The sequence below is a fragment of the Amphiprion ocellaris genome, chromosome 14, assembly GCF_022539595.1.
Source record: "Amphiprion ocellaris isolate individual 3 ecotype Okinawa chromosome 14, ASM2253959v1, whole genome shotgun sequence".
NCBI classification, from domain to species: Eukaryota; Metazoa; Chordata; class Actinopteri; family Pomacentridae; genus Amphiprion; species Amphiprion ocellaris.
Genome location: NC_072779.1, coordinates 7485303 through 7510795, shown reverse-complemented (window position 1 = coordinate 7510795; position 25493 = coordinate 7485303). Strand labels below are relative to the sequence as shown.

The following is a 25493-nucleotide window of genomic DNA, read 5'->3' as shown; positions in this document are numbered from 1 at the left end:
AAAAAGACTGTGGAGTCATTGCATTGGGTCCAAATGAGATATCTGGATGGCTGACCTGCATGCACTCCACCTGTGCCGTCATTGTGCATCACCAGTCTTCCTTGAGGTCAGGTAGACAGCAGATAGCACAAAACTGGGCAACAAAGTGCAGCCACTTTGTAACATCCCACTTAAGCCTGCAATATTGGTTCCTGCCAAACATGCCAGAGGTTCAAGTGCATTAGCATTTGTGTCTTTCTCTTTGTGGTCTACATTCTCCTCCAGTTTGATCAGGGCATGTTTACAAATGTATTTGTTCACCGCCTATCTGCATTATAGCCTATTTGGCAGCAGGTTTTGTTTGATGGGGTTTATGTTCACATGGCCTCTGAACCAGACATTTTGCAAAAGTGGTGATGTAGCGTATTTGTGTGTTCTTAGACCTGTGGTAGTTTTAATGTGCTGCAGGCCTCCCCTCAACCCAGCATGGGTTTTGGAGGAGTAATAGTTGAGGCAGATGACCGCCTTCCCTGAACCTGGTTCTGTCTGAGTTTTTTCTATTCTTCTCTCTCTTCTAGGGTTTTTTAAAAATTCCTTCCCACTATCGCTCATGGGGACTTCAAAGGCGACTTCGGATTGTTGGGTTTTCTGTTCTGTGTTTACAATTCATAAGGTCTGTGCCTTTCTATGTTAAGCGCTGTGAGATGATGTGTTGTGAATCTGTGCTATATGAATAAAATTTAATTTAATTTAATAAACTCTGCCAGGATATTTTAAGGGATAAGGTGAGACTGTTTTTTCCAGTTGTATGGCTTCAAAATCCAGTGCATTCTCTCTAGTTTCTACAATCTTGCATATCCTAGCTTTAATAGTCCTACAAAGCATTGTGACTAATGATTCACAGTCTTTCTCTGTTCATTTTATGCCTCCATTAGTTTTAGATTGGTGATTTAATCACCTTTAACCTTCAACTTTTGGTAGAAAATCTGACAAATTTCCTAATCTAAGTTATTTGACTCTACCATTGCATTTGGCTTAAAATCAAAATGTTCCTACAGCAGTCTTCCATTGTTTGGCTTTACAACTAAATCCGTGACTTCAGTGTCAATAGGTGCTCACTGAAAAGCAGAAGGTTGAACATTAGAGGCTAAGCACCTTGAAATAAAAAATAGTTACCATTAAAGCATAGCAGAAGATAAGGGCTGTGTATATGCAGTTGAATGGAAACAATAACTGTTACGCAAAATGTACATGGTCAACTCAAATTGTTTTAGGTCCTTTTTCTGCTATGAATTGTGACAAAAACAGGACGCCATGAAAAAAAAATTCTAAGATTTTATTATGTGAGGCTATATATTCAATCTGCTTTTGGCCACAGCTGTGCCCTAAATAACTTTCTATTTACTCATTAACTACTAATTATATAATACTTTTAAATTTAGATTTCAGTCATATTGAATCATTGTTATTTTGCTTCCACTAGTTTATGTAGAGTTACACTGGCCTTTAATTTCCGCCCGTTTTAAAGGATAAGCCTTGCATTGTTTGACAGTTGGCGTGTATGGACACTATTATTCTTATTACCCAGAGGGAATTTCTGAGGCGCTGCATAATTTTGCACTCAGAAAATTGAACATTTAAATGAACAAGTGCAAAATAACCCCTAATAGATGCATTTGCAAGATTATACAGTTGTTTGACTTTGAGCTAAAAGCAAAGTTGCTTTTCCAGACTCAGTGTCTTGTAATGTGAACACCCAATAAACAAAGATGCTCCCACAACATACAGTAAATCAATACAGAGCTAAACAATATTTTGCTTTTAGAGTGAGGCCATCTGAAATGCATAAAGGGAGCGGCTGACCACTCAACCGCTCATCCATGAAGTATTAATCTCAAATGAATAATGTATCATTTATAACGTTACTGCCACTGTTGATAGCGTGCAAATCCTAGAAGTGTAATAAATCCCACAGCACAAACTGATGAGAAGCCAAACAAAAGTAATGAAATTACTTTCTTGATAATGATCCACTTCGTCATACAGTGAGAACAAATGCAACTCACGGGTCGCTGTACAGAATGTCTTGTTTATTTGTTGTACTCATACATCTTCAAAATGACTATATGCTTTGTATCTAAAGACTCTCCGATGAATTGTACTGTCTCTAAAGGCAGACATAGCAACAGGACGTGACACCTAGAATACAGAGCAACTCTCACCACCGATGTCTGCGTGAAAATTCACATTCATTTTGATGACACGCAAATCTATGTATAATTCAAAGATTGGAGAAACTATGACAGACAGGTTTTCATAATTCCACAGCCTACAACATGGCGTTTGATATTTCCTCGGCGATTTGTGGTGAAACAAGTATATACCATGAGCTATGTGCTCCTGATGAGAATTGCTCTGTTTTGCAGGAGCTCAGTCGCACAGCAGAGTTGACTTTTTATTTGATAATGTTAAACACCTGTGGAGGAACAGCAGACACTATCAACACATTTGTGCTTATCTTTTTTTGTTGTTTCTTTTTTTTTCAACTTTTCTTTTTTTTCTGTCAAATAATCTTTTTCACAAGAACAGACTAAGTTAAATCTGTTATAAGGTTTGTATACCAACATGCTCACAATGTTTCTGAACCATTTTTTCTTTTTTTTTCTTTTTAATTTTTTTTTTTTTCTGTGTGTGTGTCTCAGAACAACATACATCAAAACAGACGCCCTATTGTTTCAAGCAATAGCCCATGTGCTAGGTCTGCTGTGGTGGTTTTCCGAATATTTCTTGTGTGGTTAGCAGGCTCCTCAAAGACAGGAGGAAAATAACAAGACCTGCAATTATGTGCACGAGCTTCACTTGCAGGGCATGACTAGAACTTCAGGAAAAGAAAATCACAGACTGCAGCAGGGGCACTTTCAAATAACATATATCTGCAAATTCAACATCAATCTCTCTTCCTTTTGCATACATGACATTTGACTTTGAAAACAAAATTTCACTCACACTTTATCAATAAGATTTACATCGTCTGTTGTTCATTTCAGGCCCAAAGAACTGAATATTGTCCAATGTGCTCTTAAGGTGAAAACTGGTCTGTTCGATCCACAATACAACAAAATGTTTGAGTCATGACAGACGCATTATTTCTAGTCGTGTTGTGCATCTAAGGTGATTTACATATTTACCTGTTTTTCAAATACTTTCTCATTTGTGTCTCTTTATTAACTTTATACATTGTGCAAAAAACAGCTGTAGTCTACTCTAGAAGGCCACCAGGTGTCTTGGTATTTATCTTCCCTCTGTGTCTGTTCAGAAGCATTTCTAATCACAGCTTATGACAAATCTGTGTTTGAAAAGGCTCTCGGATAGATTTCTGTGACTGATCGACCTTGTTGTTGAATCATCTGAAAATAAACAAACCCCGTATATCTTAAACACGGCAGGCAGAGTCAAGCAAACACAATCCCCAATATCAACGTACTTCCTCGGGCTGAATACGAACAGCACAAGACGAGCTACTGCAGATGTCGGAAATAAAATAAAATTCTAAAAGCTATGCAATAATTCTTGCCAGACAGTCATAGACCTTTCACAAGAATCATGTTTGCACCTGTGTTTTAGTCAGATAATAATTGTACCAGCAACTGTAAACACACCATTTAAGGGTTAAAGGAGGAACATCTCGATTCAGTCTCAAGTCAGCATGCTCTTGCTCAGAAATTCAAAAGCAAAAATCAACCAGAGGCAAACTGTAGTCTTGTGTAGATGTATTTTACCTTTGGTTCAGATCAAGCAAACTAATTGGAAATGTAATCCACCTGCACAGAGATTCATATATATAATGCAGTCACATTTTCTGTGAGTTGGCTTTGTACTGAGCCAATTATGTGTGATCGGTGAGGTTGAACTTATGATGCTCAGCTTTAATTTGAGGGTGTTTACATCTAATTGACAAGAACAGTGTCAGAAATGCATCTTGGAAATTACTTTCTTCCTGTAGATCCAGCACAATCAAATCATTGCCTACTTTTCAGTCAAGAACGTAAAAACACACAACAAACCTCCTTTGTTACCTCGTCCTACATGTTTAGCATCGTTGTCCTGATCCATTGTCCTATAAGAGTAAGTATGTCATTCGGCTAAAATGGATGTGAACGCCCTCAAACACTGTTAAAAGCTGAAAGCCTCTACTTTAAACCCACAGGCACTGTTTCATTGTAAATCTGATGTCCTAGAGTACAGAGCCAACACAACAAAAACATATGACCGTCCCAACACTGCATTGTATGGTAACAAAAGCTCCACAATTACAGTTAAACAATTCACATCTTTTGAGTTTTTAACAGGCTATTTTTCTATATTGTTTTCAGTTTCCAACATACATTTTAAGATCGGTTGCAAATCGGCATTGCTGAAACGTCTTAGTCACCAGTGGCTGCCTCTGCGGCACTGTGAGACAAATGTGCTGTCGGTCCTTTTATGACGCTGTTGTCTCTAAAAACAACATATGGCATATCATTTGTTATGGTTGTAAACATGTAATATGTCATAGGTGTGTATTATATTTTCCTTCATCCCTGATGGCCCGACGCTAAATGATAAAACAAGAATGGCTGTATTACATTAGCGTCAGTCTACTGTATCACTAAAAACCGAGTAGCAGCAACGCCTCATGGATTTGCATGTTATATACAGAGAGTATAATACAATATTCTGGTTAGGTATGATTTATGGCGCTTATTTACACATGATATGTGGTCTGAATTAAAGTACTTCAACTTCAACTGATAAGATAAATGACTTTAAAATGAAAATGTAATATTCCAGCAATGTAGAAAAATAAGTATATTCATTGTATTGACATGAGGAGAATGGTTGGTTTGTATCTAGCACCTACTGCAACCATTTTTTTCCCATAGCAAACATATGGTCACCACTGACTATGACAAGCAATCTCTTACTGCCTATGGATTTCTCTCACCTGAAATACATTTTATGGGCAACATAAGGGCTTTTTAAAATTATATTTAATTATAGGCCTTCAGGTAGAAAAATAACTATAATAAAACATTTTTCAATTCTGCTTTTTATTAACATATCAGGGATATTTTTTTAAATAAACTGATCTTTAAATATGTTTATATTATGCATATTATCTACGTATTTGTGTGCTTATAATTTTGCTTTGCAAAAAGCTGATTGTTTATAAATTGCACTCTTCTGCGCTCCCATATCCTTTAATAGCAAATAAATGTAAGTCCAGCCAAGTCTCACTGTGAAAATGCTTTCTGCTGTCTCCTCTGTTTTAATTACTCTTCTACTGTCAAAGAAAGTCATTCTAAACCTTCAGCAATATAAATAAGTCATAAATATTTATTACTTCACAGCACAAACTACATCTTTCATCACAGCTGTCTATCAAACGGGATTTTTACCTGAGGCTGTGATTAACATACACATGTATTAACAATCTCATCACTTACTTTCTCCTAAAGAAATTTCAGATCAAATTTGTCTCATAACTGGAAGCCTCCTTATCCAGTACTTCTGAGGACATATCTTTTAGGTGACCCTAACAGAAGATTTGGTTTACGAAAAACAAACATAAAAAAAATTGGCTTCCGTGTACCAATACAAGATTTTAAGAACTTGTTTTTTTGTTGTTAAAATATGTTTGTCTATATGTCCTCTCTTTTAATTTCAAATTGTTTTTTATCTATATCTAGCCAAATCAAAGATAAGGTGCCAATAAAAAGTATTCACCCTCCTTAAAAGCAATAAAAATTTTCCACTTTTATTGGTTGTTAACACTGAATCATGGCCAACTTATTTAGGCTTTTTTGACATTAATTACATAAGCATTCCCCTCTTCCAGCCACTATTTGGTAATTGCATCTTTTACCGCAATTACAAGATTAAGCAGGTGTGGATAGGTCTCAATCAGCCTGGCACATCTGGACAGTGCATCTGCTGCAGCCTACTTGAAAGCTCTGTCAGGCTGCTCAGGGAATATGAGCCATACTTAAGTTCAGTCACAAAGTCTGGGCTCTGACTCAGCCACTCCACAATATTCACCTTGTTGTCTTTCTTCCATTTCTGTGCAGCTTTGGCTGTATGCTTCAATTTTCCATTGTATTGCTGGAAAACTTATCTTCCCTGAAGTTGCAGTTCTCTTGCAGACTGCATCAAGTTGTTCTGCAGGACTCACCTATTCTATGCTGAAATAAGGTTGTACTCTACCTTGACTCTCCCGCTAGATCTTCTGCCAAGAAACATCTCTACATTATGATGCTGCCACCATCATGCTTCACAGTGTGTTTGTGAATACGTGCAGTTTTTTGTTTTTTTTTATATATATGTTTGTCAAACATATCTCATGTCTAAAATACTCCATTTTGGTTTCATCAGACCAAAGAACTTTCTTCTGGTTGACTTTAGAGTTTCTGACATGCCTTCTGGTGAACTACAGTCTAGATTAATGATGTGCTTTTTCAACATTTGCTTTCTCTGCATCTCTCTCAAAAAAGGTTTGCCTGTTGAAGAACAGGCAACAGTTGCTGGATGCACAGTTTCTCCCATCTCAGCTACTGAAGGCTATAACTTCTTCAGAGGAATCATAGGTGTCTTGGTGGCCTCCTTTACTAGCCTCTTTCTTGTATGGTCACCCAGTTTTTAGGGACATCCCGATCTAGGCAGATTTCTGCATGTTCCACATTCCTTTCATTTCTTAATGACAGGTTTAACTGCACCCCAAGGGATAGTCAGTGATTTGGAAATTTGCTTGGGTACCTCCCCCATTTTCAATAACCTTCTCATGGTCACTTTATGGGTGAATACCAATGCAGTCACTTATTTTACATTAAAAATTTGAATTAACTGACAATACTTTGTAGAGACTGATTTTCACTTTGACATAAAGAAGTCGTTTTTCGTAATTTCTTGTCATAAAAGTAAAAATTAAATTGGTCATGATTCAAAGCTGAGAGCCAATGAAGAGGGAAAACTTCTTTTAAAGGGGTGATGAATATTTTTTAAAGGCACTGTAAGTCATCTCAGGGCACTTCATATATTAAGTTTAAGACCTCACAATAAAATAGTACACAGATGTCTAATGATTCCTTTTCTTCTCATATCAATGACTACTTTTAAACTTACAGTAAATATGCAATTAACTAATCTTGCAATGACCAGATAAGTGGCATCATGAATCTAAAAAGGAACATATAATGAATGCAACATCAGTGAATGTTTGTGTGCTTTCGCTATTGTGGTCAATAATTGAATTTTCACCCTGAAATAAACGATGTTGTAAACGATGCTGGCAGTAACATATTAGCTAGCAAGCTCCTTAAATAAATAACATTCAACCTAATGGGGAAATTAAATTGGGTTCTTGAGTTACGCTCTTAATATATAGCTGTCTGCCATCTTTGTTTCTGTTGCAATACATTGCTTTGACTTTGACAGAGCCAGAAGCACACAAATGAACACATGAATAATAGGTAATTTTCACTGACTACATGGGCAGCTTGTCTTTGTCAGGAACTCAAGAGCTTCATTACTAACTGTAAACAAGAACCACATCTATCAGCACCATTGCCGTACCCTATTATCAATTACTATTGATTAACTTGTCAAAAATGAGCGTAGAAAGCATCTGTCTGTGCTGACAGGGTTAGCAAATGCAACAATCCGGCCTCATTCTGTGTGTATTTATTTTAGGTGTCATATTGGCAAGGCTTATATGACCTCATGATTGATGGCTCTGTGTGTCTGTATGTGAATGTTTGTAAGTGTTCTGTTCATTTTAGAAATGCCAGTAGGACTAAATGCTTATGGTTTTGAGTAAATGGATAAGTGTGTGCTCTGTAAATATGTCTTAAACCTTATTTATTAACCTTACTTACTGAACTCCACTGAATCTCAGATCAAATGCTTCTCTCTTTCCACTCATCCTTCACACGGTAACCTGGGTATTGCTTTACATCTGGCGAATGTGGCAAAAAAATTAATGCAGTGCAGGGCAGTTTGATTCACTTGGGGTACATTTGCAACACAACTGATATTTGAAGAGGGAAATGAATTGAGGCGCTGATGAAATTGTACCTCCTCCTGCCTCAGAAGTCCCCAAATGTTGCCTAAAAGTAAAGTAATGAACCCAGCTGTTTACGCCACCCTGGCAGCAGAGATCTCCGGGTGTATTTATAGCGAGAGCACTGTTGGAACAGCATGAATTATTAATGGATCCCGATGCAGATTTATCTGTGACCTCTAGGCCACCTGGGTGCAAACACACACACATGAACACACACATCCACATACTAAATCAGTGTTTGTCTTTTTTGGACTAAAACTGTGGCTCCCCATGATGGTTTGTGAGTGAGTTGATGGCAAAATTACAGTGTGTGCAGTCAAGTAGCCATCAGTAACCTCAAACGTATACATCAGCAAGCCCTCGGGCGGGTGATCAGTACGTAGACATTGTCTTTAGCCCATCTGTATTGGTCCTCTGGGATAAATTATTCAAAGCTCCGAAGCATTCAGCAAGCTACAGCACATACCTACAGTACATACAGTAGGCCTAAACTACATACACACGCATACATACTACATACGTCAATAAGAGAACAGTCTGTTGTTTAGGATTCTTTCTAGCTTCTGTGTAGACTTTCAACCTACTGGCATGAAGGTGAGGTTTCTCCCAGAAACTTGATTTGAACGAGTTTAGTGTTAGCTCTCTTTTGTTGCAAAAGTTTTGATCTAAAAACAAACTGATCCTTGGCCTCGTGTTTGCTCCCTCTGTCCTATTTCCTGCTTCAGAGGCGATACTTTCTCAGCAGGTCGGCCTGCCACATGTACTTCCTCTCAGGGAACCTCTCGGGGATCTTGATCTTGCGGAAGTCTTGAATGCACTTTTCCAGCTCCTCCTCCACAGTTAGCTTCTCCTTCGCGGGCCTTTTCTTGCAGGTGCTGGTGTCACGGGAGCTGGCCGTTAGAGTGCGCAGCAAGTCACTCTTTCGCCGTTGTTCGGACTGCTGGAGCATGGCGACGGGGCCCTTTTTCAGCGGCCTGTCCAGGGTTTGGACGTTGGCGTGGGGGTGGGACTGGCGGCTGACTGGGCCGCAGATGACTGTTCCCTGGGGAGAGCTGGCCTCCGACTGGCTCTCAGAACTGGAGGTGGAGAGGTCGTTGAAGGAGGTGCCGCTCTCGCCTTCGCCATCCCCTTTATGGTTCTTGCAGCAGCAGTCACATGGAGGGGAGGACCAACGTGATGGACCACCTGGAAAGGAAGAGGCAGAAAAGAAGCTAATATTAGATTCTTCGTTGAGCTACATTCACCTCCTTTTCTTTCTTGCTAAACCAATCACTGTGTGGAGAAAAACGAGACGGCGGCACAAAGAAAGCCACAAATTAATCAGACAGGAGAAGAAAGGCAAAGTAAGAAGCACTAGAAACAGACAAAGAAGAAGAGTCAGCTAATGCCAAATGGCTATCACCTAGAAGAAAGTGACATGACATCAGGCACAACTGGCTTGCCTCCAGTCTAATCGTAGAAGTGAGCTGTCTGACTGCGACACAAGCCAGCATTGTTCAGAGAACTGCCGCTGTAGATCCACACTGTCACATGAAACAAGGGGAAGAGCAGAAACCTTTTGAAAACAGACAAAGGTCCAGATTTACACACTGTACGTACATTTACAGTAAATCACTGAATGAAGCGCTACTTGAATTCAATGGAGAGAAGTCACTACAGTACAAATGGACTATTTTTCAATGTTGCAAAGAATTGTTTTAACTGTGCAAGAAGAAAAGTGGCACAGAAAACTGCTATTCTATCAATTTAAAGATGAACAAGTGTCAAACTGTACAAATATGTGCAGTTTGATTTCTCTGAAGTGTGCTGCCAACATACTGTATTAACTCTTGAACTGTAGTTCTTTCCAAGGCCAGTAGAACAATGCATACTTAGTGTTTGATCAGACGCTCAAAATCTCTTTCAGAACAAAATGTTTTAAATCCTTGTTAATGATTTTATCTGAGATCATCAGATTTTTTAAACAATTTCTGCTTGACAATTGCTGACTTGCATGAAATTTCTACAATATCAAATATGCATATATAAAGATATTTGTTCAATTTTATCTTGATGAATTAAAAAGTACTTCACAAGATTGAACTTTTTAAAAAAGTTCCCTGTCAAACCACTTTCAGCACATTTTTTTTCACTTTGTGTTTCATTGGGAATAGACTTGGCCTTCAAGAAAAATGTCAGAAAGTTAGTGTGAATACATGTATATTTATAGTAAGTGTTCAAGAGTTAACCTTCAACCATCTGTTCCAATAAGTATAATAATTCAGTAAGTATAATAGTTCACTCTGCTTCTCCAGCCTACAAACTGGGGTATGAAAATCAAAATATGCCCATGTTAAAGCAATATATATATATTATCTCTGTCATATTTGGGGAACTATTTTGAAACGCAAAAAAATTTGAATTAGGCTGATTAGCAATATTAGTGTTTTTTGTGGCACAACTTGTCATACCTGCTCATTCAGTTGGGAAAGGTTAATGAAAATAACTTTATTTATATTTTGGTTATCAAGCATTTCATATTAAAATATTCTATATGTTCTAATTTGTTTTACTGTGACATGCAACTACATATGGTTCAGAAAAAAATACTGGTACACTTCTGCATTATCAGGGGTTTTTGTTAATTTTGAATGAGGGCTTCATATTTCAATTTACCCACAATCAGAGACTGTTTGTTCTACTTGTCCAGTTTTGAAGATTCCAAATCAGTAGTGTAATGAGAAATCACAGTGAAAATGCCAGGCTTTAATCTTTAATACTTCTTGAGATATTATCTTCCAAACATAGCCTCAAATTCCAATGTGCAAAAAAACCTTGGTGGAAGTGAGTCATTGGACAATTTTTCAAAACCTTTATCTCAAAAAATACTTGATATAGCAATCTAAAAATTACTTACAATTTACCATAATTAACACACAATTTAAGACAAAAAAAAAGAAAGTTTCAAAAAATGACAGATGGTCCAGCAGAAGCATAATTTGACATGGAAGAACCCATAAATATTGATCAAAAATAGCAGCACATTTAGTGTTGTATCATTTTTAATTCATTTAAAGTCCTTGTTGATGTGTACTGTTGACTTTTTCAACATTTCACAAAGTTATAAAGCATAGATACAACATAAAACCTAACATTCCAGATCTGGTCTCTATACCAATGTGCATTTCTTTAACTATTATTCATGTTTAAGTTTGAAGTGACATCTTAGTTTTAATGCTAATCTGGGAAATAGACTGGGTCATGTTGCTAGAGGTGCTTCTAACAAAGCTTGGTATTTGGGAAGTGCAGTGCTCCAGGCTGAAGTGATACAGGCCAGTTTGTACTGGAGAGTTTCTGCTGAGCTGTTCCCTCAGACATACAACACAAAACAGCCACGGCACTACTTTTTCACCAGAACTGGAGCCTGCACTGATCAGCAACACGCGTCAAGAAAGTTGTGCAGTATCTCAGCGTTGATGAGGTTGAGGCAGCTGCCCAGTGCCTGCTAGTTGAGGCCAATAACGAGACAAAAGCAGCGATCCGCAAAAACTGCTGAACGGAAGCAATTGCCCGGGCTAACCTCCATGTGAGTGCACGGCAGGCTGAAAGGTTCAGGAACCAGAGCAGCACCACACCTCTCACTGCAGAAAGCAGCCATTTATTTTTCATGCTAACCTCCTGAATAATTGAAGAGGTATCTGTTGCTGATGGACTCCTCTCTGTTTAGTGAGGAGAGAGATCAAAACCCTTGAGGCAAACACACACATGCCCTCCCTCCACGCTTCTGACTTTCGAGCCCTGCCCCTCACCAACCATCTACATTTCCACACACAAGCACTGTCAGACTTCAGCTTTTCCCGTAGCTTCCTGTCCGTCAAGTACAATATATTGCCATTGTTTCCTTTCATGAGCAGCTGAGCGTGTCACTTCAAATGAGATTGTACAAAACTATAAATAATGCGCCTTAAAATAAATGCCCCCACCCTGCTTTTAATTCCTTTTATCCTCCAGCAGCATATTTGGTTTGTTCTTAGAAAGACAGCGGAATAGAAATCAATTCATCCGACCAATATTTGTTCCTCGCAGTAGCACTCGTAAACAGCCACCGCACATCATAACTGCGTTTATGTGACTATAAATAGATGATGTATTTCTTGGATGGCTTGACACAGACTCCAGTTCAGACACACACACATACACAAACTGCCTACTGTATGTGAGATCAACCTCAGCCATTAAAGGCATTGACAGAAATGGGACGCAACACCCTTTGTCACCCATAGAAGCTGTGGATCTCTTTAATTACTGCTGGCATTTACAGCTTTCAGCTTCCACGTGCACAAACAGACAATATGAAAAAAGACAGCACTATGCAATCAGAGTAGAAACTTGCAGGTATACATGCAATTAGATCCACCTTGGATTAAAGTTGCAATCTTTATACGGTTGCAGTATAGTGAATTTAGCCCTTTTGTAGGTGCAGTGGTGTCTCTTCACAGGTGTCATTTAGGCAAACAAGTTAATTTATATCACTCTGAGTAAGTAGGGGGCCCTCTGATCGATGAGACGCAGACTCGTAATTGGTGGTTTGAAAAATGGCCCCACACTCTGGAGAATTGTCAAATCACCTGGTAGCCAATCTGCCTCTCCAAATAAAATTAACACGATGGGTAACACTGTTAAAACAAAATGTCTTAAAGAGCCTTGTCATCTGATGTATGACATTCCGATCAAACTCTGGCATTTAGCAATTCAATCCACCTCCATTCAGCTCTTCAACCTGCACGTTTTACACTGACGTGCTGCTTTGATGTGCAGGTATTGTGAGCGGCTATTAGCCTCGCTAACATTGAAGACCACAGGGGAGGGATCTGATTCATGACTCTGACCAGTTGCAGTTCCTGTCAAACCTTTAGCTTTCTGACAAATTGTCTGGGAAAAAAAATTTAAATGAGGAAATCACTAACAATCCAAGGGCTGATAATTGAGATTTGTAAACCAAGTGAATGGTGTCTTCCTTATTTTCACAGCAATACTGTAATTATGTTCCCAAAATCATGTATCAGTATGCCGTGTTGATGATTTGAAGCACGCCAAGTTGTGTTAGTAGTAAAACCAATTTCCGTTGCTAATTGAAGTATGTAAAAAAAAAATGTGTAAATGTATAGACCTGCATTCTGTCATTAGTATTCACACTCAGTGGTTACAGCGTTCTGCTAATTGAGTTGGAAACCAAACCACTGTTCATGCCGTGTTTGTTTTTTTCTTTTATTTTGTCTGCTTGTATTGATTTCTATGTTTCTGTATTGCTCCTGCTAGCTGAGTCACTACATTTTTAAACATCACATCCTCCTCTCCATTACAAGACAGTCCAGTGCGAGGGCACTAAAGGTCAGAGGAGCTTCATAAATAACTCAGGTAGCACTGGAGTAGCACCACTAATTTGAGTGTGTAATGAACAATGCAGTATTTTTCACTGTTGTGTTGGTCAACAATCAACTGTCATCGCTTTTGCTTCACATTTAATATCTCAAGACCTCAGTCCGCTGTTGCCTCACCATAGATGAATGATGCATTTTGGCAACGTGCTCCAGAGCTTCAAAATTTACACTGATGGAGGAACCATAATTAAAGGTCAAGGTTTCCGAGTTTGAAAGGCTATCGCGGCTACACAAACTGTCTGATTTTAATTATGCTGGGAAGGAATGATGCATCTTGTTACCGAGCGTCCCAGAGGACTCTTGCATCCATCACCCAGGTGGAAATTTGTAATTGAAAGTTTGCTTGTTATTTTTCACCTGGGGTCATTTAACCTGCAGGAACGGTGATAAATGTCCCCGCATCGTGCCTGAGTAATCCACTTAATTGGACAATGACCATGTGCAGTAGTTCTTTAAGTCAGTGATTTGAGATAATGTGTTAGCGGTTGTGTTGTACAACAGGTAACATGTATGTAAGTTCAGTGACAAACATGGCCTGTTTCTCCCTCTATAAAAAAGGCATACATGATTAGTATAAAAGCACCATTTTTTCCAGTTAAATCTGTGGATGTTCTCAGTCATCCAGGTCATGATAAGTCTCAAGCAAGCATAAGTTATGGCAACTGGACTAACCTCGTGTGAGTCGAAAACGTTTCACCTCTCATCCAAGAGGCTTCTTCAGTTCTGAAAGCCTGGTGGGGAGTACCAGATATTTATCCACCAGGAGGGTGGTGGCAAAAACAAGTGGACAAAGACCCGAAACCAACAGACTCGTTAGGTGTTAATGTGAGTCGTTAGCCTTTGATGGGCGGTCGTTACCCCTCCCAGCCCTCTAGGAGGGTGGTTGGGGGTCACCTGACTGCAAGTGGGACAGATGGCTGCACCTCCTTGGGAGGGCTCTAAGAACGGCGTTGTAAGTGGGAGACAATTTTTTCCAGTTGTTGTAAGGTATTTCAGCTATAGTTTCTCCTTCCTTTCCCTCAAAAAATAACCTGTTTATACCAGTCAGGAGATGTCTTATGAAGAGGGTGGCTCCCTTCCTGTCAGTCACTCCTGTATGCATGTCAGCATTTTTGGAAAAATGCATAATAAATCCCCGGAGTCGAGGAGGAAGCGCACTTACTGTAGCAAAAATGTGCATGTGATATGTAGGGCACTTGCATGTTTTGTAACCTATGGCACATTTTGCTCATAAATCATAAAATCATAGCGTCCACTCTTTGTTTGTTCAATCCCAGAAAATCAGAACAAAATAACTGATTTCCTGTGTCGTTCTTTTATGAAGAAGTTCAACCTAAACTGAAAATTTGTAATAAATCATGAAAAGGCTATAACTTCGGCCCACTTAGACAGTAGGAAAACACTACAGTTGATGAGGCCTTATAAGTCATTTCCCGTAATTACTCATTTTTTCCTAAAACTAAATTCCCCAGCTGCCAATTGCTATTACAACCATGGTGAATAATATATTGGTTAATTCATCAAATAAATTAAAAGACCAACAAGGCAAAAAACAAACTAAGACTGAGCGAGGAAGTGAATTAGATATGCTTTCCATGAGCCTTGAGCAAGGCACTTAATCCCCAAATGGCCTCGGGATTCAACAGTGCAGCTCCTGTGTTGTGATTGTATTTAATTGTATAAATCTGAGACAGGGAAAATTACCTCCATTGCTCAGCAAATCGTTCATACCTTGGATTAAAAAAAGATTAAGTCTTATGTAATTTAGTCTCATATAAGGTCATGAGCAATTTTCTTTAAAACATTAATTCCTGATTTTATTATTAGCAGGGGGAGTACATCTATCACATGATTGTGACTGAATTTTTCACATCAGTTTTTTTGCATTAAAATGTATATATCATCTACCACACATGTAGGTTGGGTGCATGTGTGGCATCCCTTGCTTTCATGTGACAGTAAGGTCACACTTTCCTTCAGGGCTGAGTGCAGGCATGTGTCAGAGTATGTGTAAGTGCACATACAAGTATATATATATATATATATATACATTTGACATGTGCATTTCTCATGTAGGTCAGTTTGTGTGCTTTACTGTAGCCTCCTTTCTACTATATACATCATACAGGTCTTCTATATGTGTGTGTGTGGGTGTGTGTGTGTGAGAGGAAGGTTTTCACCCACGGCGTGAGTGTGTGTACGCGCCTTTGGTCATCCCTCAGTGTGTAAGTGACATTGGCCTTGGAACTATTATCTGTATGCTGTTGGGCAGAGAAAGGGATTGTGGTGTCAGGTGGGGTTCCCATTCATGTCATCAGAGGTGTCAGACTGTCGGCCATGCCTCTGGCCAGCATCACTCAGCACACACACCAATACACACACACACGCCGTCGCTTTGTTGGTGTCTCCGCGAGATATATTATACGTGTAGCAGTTGATTCATGTGATCTCATGGTGTTTCTTTTCCTAGGCAGGTGGGCAGGAGGTTTGACTGAAGTCTAATGACTGTCACATGCTATTACGCACACACACAAACACACAGTCCTTCCTGACAGGTGCTCCAGGCTCTGATGTATTGATCTCAGCAGGGACCTCCGCAACTTGTGTTCGCCGCGGCCAGACAGGCTGCTTCACCCCACACTCGCTCACACGTGCACACGGCTAACATTCCATCCCTGCTGCTGATCTATTATCTATTACTCGCTCACACCAGTAATTATTCAAATGTGCTTTTGTTTTCTGGAATAAGCGGCTGCATAACATGGTAATTACACTCTAATAATAGACAGTGTCACTCTGTGACAATGTACAAGATGTAAGTATAATACAGCCTTTTATGTTTCAGAAGAAAACATCACACTACATGCCTTAACAGCAACATATATCCAGATGATGCTGTGTTGGCTGCCACTAGCACTTTATTGCAATGGCTGTTACCTGGAAAGTGCGATGAAAAATAAATAAATGGAAAATTTAGAAAAAAATAAGTCTTGATTTTGATGGAACTGAATTTGTTTTTTCTTACTGTCATTTTGCTGCTGTGACATTGCAAATTTCCCCTTGTGGGACTAAAAAAGGATATTCTATTCTATCCTAAGATTGGCAGAACTCAGCCCAAAACACTAAACCTACTCCAACAATCCAATCTATTGAACCAAACATAACCACTACAGTTGATAGTCTTGAGGTAAGCACTGACTGAGAACAGCAGCAAATCAATGACTAATTGCGTATTTAATTCCCTTTTCTCATCTCTCCTTTTAGTTTCAACAATGCATTTGTAAAATCAAAGAGAATAGCACTCCAAGAAGCACCTGAACTTACTCTCAGATATCTCTAAACAACTCAGGCAGCGCGATTCGACTCTGCTATTGCCAAAATATTGCGTGGTGAGTCCAAACAGACTCCGATATTTGTCTCATTATGTTGGTTTGTTCTGTAGAAAAAGGAGAAATTATGTTTTCTTTTTGAGCAGAGCTCCAAGCAAAACAAAGGCAACTGCTGGAGTATTTGCTGGTGATACAAACATGAAAGGAGTTTTTAATGACTCTTGAATGAGTAGATAAAGACATGCAGAACATTCATTTTGGAGTAAAACATAACGGGCTTCTATTGTCTTCTCTTTTAATTTATTTTCTTGTAAAATCTCCAGAGGTTTCTTGTTGTTTTTGTTTTGTCTGCACCTCTCTCTCTTCTTCTTCCCGTGCCTCCCTCCTTTACCATTCCTCTCCTAATGCTTGTATCGATGGGTTGGCGCATCAGTGGAAGTGTATGGACGATTGCCCTCTGATTGATTTCTGTCATACAGCCTCTCAGCACTGGGAGGCTGTTCACCGGAGATAAATGATGTTGGCACAACAAAAGCAAATAAACCTCTTCTATCTATCACTCTCTCCTCATCCGTTTTTTTCTCTCTACCTCCCACCTCAACTCTGCAGCCGGCATCTCTCTGCTCCTGTGTTTTGCTCCCTGCCTCTTATCTTCCTGCCTTTTCCTCAGTTTGTCCCATTTTCTGTCTATTTCCCTTTTTCTGTCATGTTTTTCCCCCTCCTGTTTATTCTCTCTAACTCTCAGTCATTTTGCCTTCGTTTGGGCAAGTCACTTGCCCTGACAGAAGGTTTCGTGTCAGACAACTGCGTTGCTCCCCAAAATTTCTGACACAGCACTTCGATGAAGTGTTACAGCCAAATTACTGAACAGACAACACATCAGCTTATCAGTTATTTTAGGAGATAATGACAAAAAAATGAACAGATAAAAACACAAGCCACTCTGAATGAGACACGAAGATAAGCTCGCTGATTAGAAAGAGTTTAAATTGAGTCATTTCAGCATTTGTTTTGACAGAAATTGTCATATCTGCACATAGACCCAGTTGTATACCATTAAAGCTTATTTTGAGATGAAGTGTTGCAATTAACTCTTTTTGTGTACCCACCTTCCATCAACCTGCCTCTTCTCATTTAATTGCATGCAGTTAAAACCCTCAACAGTGCTTCAGCTTCATAAAAGTTCACGTAACTCCAAACTAAAAGTGTTTCATGGCTGTGGAAACACTTGTGTCCAGATGAATTAGGTACTTCCTGATAGCTCTCGAATGCACCTCCATAGAATGAGGTCGACTCCTCCCATTGCCCCACCCCTATTGAGGGCATGTAAAACACCTGTGGCATCATGGCTGGCTTTTCTCTCTACTTCCTGGTTGACACAGGGGCTCCTTTCTGTGAGGTAGGTGATGTCGGCATTGTTAAAACATTGCTTGCGGATTTAAAGATTTTGTTTATTTCTATGCACAGAGTAACTAAGCTGTATTTGTTTGATGGCTTCCAGCCTACCTCATCGTATTGCTGTCTGTTTGGATGAGGCTTGCAACACAGAAGTTTGTCCACTTTGGTTAATGTGGATGCTGCTGACAGTCTCAAGTCTACTTAGTAATACACCATAATGTCAAAGTATGAGATATTTTATCCAGCAATAAGAAGGATATGATTAATAACTGAGGTAAATGGTATTCACGCGTTACACATGGGGTAATATTATTAGGTTTTTGTTGAGCAGTAGTTGTGATTATCCCCTCTAGTGGATCTATTTGTTAAGAGTTGAAGAATCCCAGTTAAGTTGTGACATTCATGGAAGTAATTAGCTTCCTCCCCACTTTCCACTTTCTGCCCACTCTTCTCCATCCCTTTGCTAACTTTATAGTGCTAGAAGTGTTTTCTTTTTTTTCAAATAATGCATTGTTGAATTGAATTAAATCATGGAAAAAATCTTTTGGTACATTTTCATAGATTTGATCTATTCATCTGCATTTTTAGGTTACTCTCTCCGCAATGCAGCATTCAATCAATTACTGAATAAATGTACTTTTTTCTATTTTGGACCGCAGCTTTTTTGTTTCAGTCAACAGAGTTGTGTGACCTGTGTGTGACAAAGGTGGTAGTCCAGGATATGTATATAATTTCCGGGTTGAGACTTCCCAGTGCTGCTAGATTGTGGTCTGCTTCCGCTTTCTACTACTACATCACACATGCACGACTCTTTTATGATGGATGTCTTTTTGTATGAAAGCTGAACAGTTATGCAAAATGGAAGCAGCACTGGAGACTGACAGACTACTTGTGAATTTCAAGAAGTTTCTCCATAACTTGATCATGTTGTCGATCCGAATAAATTTTGCATTGAAACTTTTTGGCGTTGATATCAACTGCCACAAAATATATAAATGGGATGTCATGCTGGTTAATATAATCCCATTGCCTGCAGCATTAAATACATTATGCCAGCAATAAGGGTAGTGTGAAACCAGGTTGTAACTCTATTACAAACTCCCTCATTCATACTTAATGGTGTGTCTGCATGACAGAAATGTTCAATCACTGAGATAAATCCACTGGCCAACTTTTGTATAAAGGACAGAAAGTTAACAGCAGGTGGAGTTTAGATCTGCACTTACTGACATGTTGATGTTGGAAACTAAAGAGGGAAAAAAGTTAAAGTTCCTGTAACACTTGCACCACCCTCAGGCAATAACTGTTGCAGCTGCATCTTTTTCTTTTTTTTTTTGTTTTTAGCCCAGTAGAAGGCTGTTCTTTATGTTTTATGAGTGTTTTAGAGACTCCTAACACTTGTTTCACCTATTTAAAAATTAAAGTAAAGGTTACACAATTCAGCTTAAGGCTCGGCATGAAATATTGACTTTTGAGAGTTTTCAAATGTATTCCTTTACTTCTCTACACATCTACTGAATTAGTCTGGCTTCAACATTAACCTTTAGAAAGCACTGGGCCATAAGACAAGGAATGTGTACCGCTCATCCATTTAGCCCTCAAGATAGTGTTTCTGAATAAATATTAATCATCTGTAAAAGTAGTCTAAGTATTAAGACTGCAATTCTGACTGCAGATTCAGGGTGCTGCATCTCAATAATACAGTTTGTCTGTCTTCTGTCTTCATGTCATTGTCCACTGGATAAGAATGGATCAGTCTATATTACACAAGGTCTTTGTAAAAGGCTGCCATAACAACATAATGCTACAAAGATAAAATATAAGCCACCAGCCCATTTGTATTAAGCCGCTACACTGCTTAAGCCTCACATTTTACATAGTGTACAGCTTCTACTGTATTTCATAATCAGAAGACCAGGGGCTTTAACTGATGTTAATTTACAATGCAATTCAAAACTGAATTACTAATGTATCACAGCTCTCATGCTATTACTACAGTTCCCCAGAAAGTCGAGATCATATGAGTGTTCAGACTACCCAAGTGAAAACAAAGTGAGAGCACAAAAGATTGTTCCTCCGTTGAGCATCAGACCGATGTGTAGCACCATAGAGAATCAATCAGAAAAGAGCGAAAATGAGACTCTGACTGTACTCTGTGTGATTTTCTGGGAATGTGAGTCTATTTTCTGGTTCAGAGTTGGTATCACTGTTATTAAATGGATTTCAGTTCAGTTCGAGAGCTCATGCGAACGCTCTTTGGGCCTACAAAGTCAGCTGTCGATAAACATTGTTCTAGTGTGTTCAATACCAACATTTTTCGCAACAAATGTGTTAATTGATTATGTTTCCTCATCACGTTGATAGAAAATGTAATTTGGTCAACACTGTGTAATTATCCCTCACCTGTGAAAGCGCATTGCATTTACCAAAGAAAAACAGAGGCTTTACTTCATTGTTCTGACATCCAGATGTTGTAATTATGAAAGATTTCATTTTTTTGAGGAGATTTAAGATGATAATGAATCCTAACTAATTAGACAGAGATACTATGTTGCCACCTGAGTTATTTGTACTTTTATTTCTTCTTCAGTTGTAGACAGTGGGAGATACTGTCAATCATATTTGCCACTAGAATTTTCTGGGAAATGATACATTAAATTTTAAAAGTTAGACCTGATGCAAACTTTAGCAAGAAGCAGACGTATATTTTTGCAATCCTGCCTCACAAAATGTTCATTCCTATACAACAAAACTGCATTTTCCTTTTCCATTTTGAAAGAAATAGGTTTTATTTTTCCCCAGAGAGGTAAAACTATGACATTAAGGAAACACTCAGTCCAAGTCCATGATAGGACCAATAGGTTCACAATGGGGCTTTCACTCAGGAGACTTGGGTTCATATCCTGAGTGAGATTATTTTTCTTAGACTTTGGTTAGGTTTAGGCACCAAAACTACTTGGTTAGGTGCAGAAAAATAACATGGTTTGGTTTGAAATACAAGCCTTTCATGACATGTTTGAAGCAGCTTCTCAAATTTTCAGGATTAGCAGGGTTGACATGTCCTTCCCCATCTAATATGTGATAGACTGGCTGAAAAGGAGGGACAGTGATGCAAAAAAGTAAATGAAAGATGTGTTGGAAATGTATTTGTGATATGTCGCAAACAACTGTGACCTGGGAGAAAATTTGTTTCCCTCAAAATATAATTGAGAATTCAGTATCATTGGATACAAATATGATTTTCTAGACACCATGCTGATTTGAAATGGCTTCTGTGAGTCCCATCGCCAGCTACAACTCTTTTCCTTTCACAGGTTAGATGTAAGAAAAATTTATTTGTGTCTTTATCTGTACAAGGAGAGTCTTTTTTTCCACACGCCTTCCTCCATTGAGAGGTCAATAGAGCAGCAATTAAAGCTGGCAGTGATTCAGCATCTTGCCCAAGGACACTTCAGCATGACAGATGCTGGTCTACTCGGGAGTGTGAACCTGCAGGAGCCTCCTTTACATCTCCATTGTCAGGTTTTTAGCAGTGGGATGAAGCTTGGTTGGTCAGATATTGATTGAACTGTCTCTGGCCCTAGGAATGAGTTCTGGGCAAAGATGTCAGCTGTCGAATGAAAATTCTGCATATTCTGAATGCAAAGAGTGTTTGTTGGAGCTACATTTGCAAAGTTGGCATAATAGATAATGAGAATGAAGCACAGCCTCTGCCTGCCTTTATCATAATGCAGCGTTATTAGTCCCCTCGCAAGGCGCCGTGAAATGATGCGTTTGACTGTTCAGCCTTTTAAACCAGCCACTTCTTTTATGCCAGCATTTTCTCACCCCTGTATTTAAAGACCGTATGTCTTTGTGAGTGTGTTTCTGCACTGACGCTTGTTTTGTGTGTCTGCTGAGTTAAAAAGCCCGTCTTCCCTCGGAGCAGGTGCTACATTTCGCCTTCAGAGAGTGTCACTACATGTTGACAGGAGTTTCCGTTTCTAGCAGTCGTTACTTTTCCTATCCCTCATTCTTATTTGTGATTTCCTCAACTCTTTCTCTCCCTATATTGAAAATCCACTATTGTAAATCTTAGATTACTGTGGGTTCATAATAGGAACACTATGTCTAGAAATGTATGTAACACATCCCAGAGCATGTATAATTCACCATATGTTACAGAAGCACACTGGCATGTTTTTTTCTTTTACTTTACAGGAGGTACTCTGGGAAATTGGCACAACATCCGCTATCCCAGTGGCACTTCTTATTATTCTCATTGCAAATGGAAGGTGTGAAAGAAACTATTAGTAGTGATAATGGAGGTGGAGAACATAAAAATGCAAAAGAGTAAAAAGAAAATGTTCCGTAGTTGCAAAATGAAGGAAACATATAACACCAATGCCCCATTAGCACTTGCACTGAAACTCATTGTACCAGGGGGGGGATTTTGTAGTTTGAAACGCTCCCGAGTAGCTGTGCTGATGCAGCCACGGTGAAACTTTCCTCTCCAAGACCAGCCCTGCTGATTACTAATCAAGCCTCCTCTCCAAATGTTCCAATTTTTTTTTTCCATTTTAGATTTTCTCTTCACAGGCACCGGCCTCTGTTAGCATTCATTAATAATACTTGCACAAATGATCACTTTCAAAGCAACCTATCCAGACTGCTCTCTTTAGCATTCATCATGATGCAAATTGAAGATCTCTCTTTCAGAGAAATTTGGCTTGGCGTTCAGTGTGAGCTTGGAGGGATTGAGCGTCAGTGCTCATACTGTTCCTGCTTATATTTAACACTTTAGCCTGCCTATAATGATAAATATTACAGAAGAAAATTTCAAAGTAGAGGCTGCAGTTTTCCTTCCATTAGTATCTTTCTCATTTTGCAATTCTGAATACACGTAGCACATTACAAAGATAGAGTGATATCCAGTAAGACGTTACAATGCAGGGTTGTTGCATGTAAAATATGTATTGTTTAACACCTACATAAATAGTTTATTGGCTATTTGAGGGTCAGTTATATTATCTCCAGGTCTTCATAGATCCATTCAACAGTCCACAGACTTAACAATCAATCAATCCACCGTAACTGTTTCTCATTAACTACTTTACCTCTGACCCATTCATTGATTTATCATTCATTTATCCGTCATTCTTTCATCATCATTTGTTATGAATATTTGGGAATTTTGTTCAAAATTGGGTAAAGACTAGCAAATAGCGAGGCAATGTTGGCACAAAGAGTTAGAGAAAATGTTATGGAATAACAAATAAAGTTTGTAATCTGTAAGTAGCAGTAACAGCAGCAGTGGTTTTTGCAGATAGAGATTTGTTTCAGGCCAGTTCCCACCTAGTTTCCAATGATTTGCAAATAATCCCATGTGAATGTGACTATAATGTCCCCTGTGGGTTAACACAGTTGAATAATGGGAGCCTTTAAGAAAAATAGAAAGCATCCAAGCGAGCAGCACTGAAGCGGCAGAAAATGTTGGCACTCTGCAGCACGAAGTAAAGGTAAATACAGACCACACATGCAGTAGAGCATTACATTAACAATATACGTTAAAAAGCAATCTGAGAGAAAACACACACTCGGGAAGTAAAGCGGTGCACGTTTGTTACAAAGTGAGAAAAATTACCTTCTGATATTACCTTCTATTCAAACCAACTCCAACAATGATGAAATTGAAATTAAATCTGTGTTCTCTAGGGTTAAAAAAGTGCTTTGTTTGGGTGTTGTGTTAAAACTGAGAAGAAAAAACACACCATGAGCATTTGTATAATCTGTGCCACACTGTCCAGTGATGAATTATCCACAGATGACGTCGAGACAAACACACAGGCTGTAATCACCAAACAAGTGCAGGAGCATTATCGCTGCCCAGCAGAACACTCAGCCACCGACTATCTCCATCCCTCTGTCACACACGTTCACTCATTATCCATCTGCTACAGACACACACGCACAGGTTGGAAAGGTTACTTGCAAAATGTAATTGCTTATAGATTACTCAGTGTTTCCTCTTGACTGTAGTAATCCTGACACCGTGCTGACTCTGTGACGGTTTCACTTATATCGAGATGACTCTGTTCGCAAATTCGAGGTTAAATGGCACTTCATTTCATTTTAATTCCTCTATTATCATCATTTGCAGGGACGATCATTCATTTTTCATATTTTAAAAAGATGACCATTAGTTTTTTCTCATCATTAACAGCATCAAGCCTTACTGCCTTTCATTTTGGACTCTTTTCTTTCCCCCTCGAGTCTCAATCAGTCTTGTTCAGTTCCCATCCACTTGTTTCATCTGTTCTCAATCAATCTCAGCTCTTTGTCTCCCAGATCTGTCATCTGACCCCTCTTACGCCTTTCTGCCAACATAATGGAGTGCCTCTGCAGACTTTTCACTCTGCCTCTCATTCTCCTGCTTTAGTCCGCTCTGTCTTTTCACTTCTTTTTCTCTACAGTTCCCACTTTTCCCTGACACTTGTTCTCTGTCTTTAATCTGGCCAGAATAAGTCTAACTGTCCAATTGGGGATTAATGATCGTGCTTCAGTCGCATTTTTGTTCTGCTGCAGGATGCAGCAGTCTGACAGGCCTTTTGGGTGTCCACAATAATAAGCATCAACCTCAGATGCCCCTAAAGACCAATGAGAAAGTATCCAATGGCCTCTACATGTGATGCAATGCATTAGCTACACACTAGCCTACCTTAGCTTATAAAATATTCATGTCTCTCCAATATGCTCAGTGGTCCATGTATCAGTTACACCTACTTAATCACAGATAGGACCCTCTTATTGCCTGCGGACATTACTGGACTTTTTTGAGGTTCGGATTTCCACAGTGTGGAGGAAAAGGTTCAGTAAAAAATGATGGCCTCCACATCTGACATTCTGTAAATTCTTCAGATATTTTCATCTATAAGTCTGCCACCGGCTGCAGTTGTTTTTGTTTATTGCTGCTCTCAGGAGGCCAAAGGCTCTGTGGTGCAGGGACATCCCTAGAAGCTTCCCAGCTTCAATGACAACACAATGTTCAGTAAATTGAGTCTTTTCTGCAGAGAATGTTGACACCGCAAGACGTAAGCTAATGGTTTTGTGGTGCTTTCTTTCTCTCGTGCAGTTGAACTGGTCAAACATGTGCTTTGGCTTGAAGGAATTATGTTAAATTATTGAAAAGAAGAATATTTCTGTGCAGGGAAAGTCATGTTGTGTATTAATCCAGTCAACCACAGCCCCATGTGACACTTTTTCCCCCGGAGGAGCCTGAAGCCTCACATC

The 25493-nt window shown here is 39.1% G+C and overlaps 1 protein-coding gene across 1 annotated transcript in view; it reads right to left on the bottom strand.

Moving 5' to 3' along the window:
• Positions 1 to 2054: 2054 nt before the first annotated feature.
• The window catches only part of kctd16b (potassium channel tetramerization domain containing 16b), a 90784-nt gene continuing 67345 nt past the window's right edge, over positions 2055 to 25493 (bottom strand). The window contains exon 2 of the mRNA XM_023279121.3: positions 2055 to 9262. Within this exon, the coding sequence (XP_023134889.1) occupies positions 8799 to 9262 (464 nt within the window). The 3' untranslated portion in view covers positions 2055 to 8798. The remainder of the gene's footprint in view (positions 9263 to 25493) is intronic.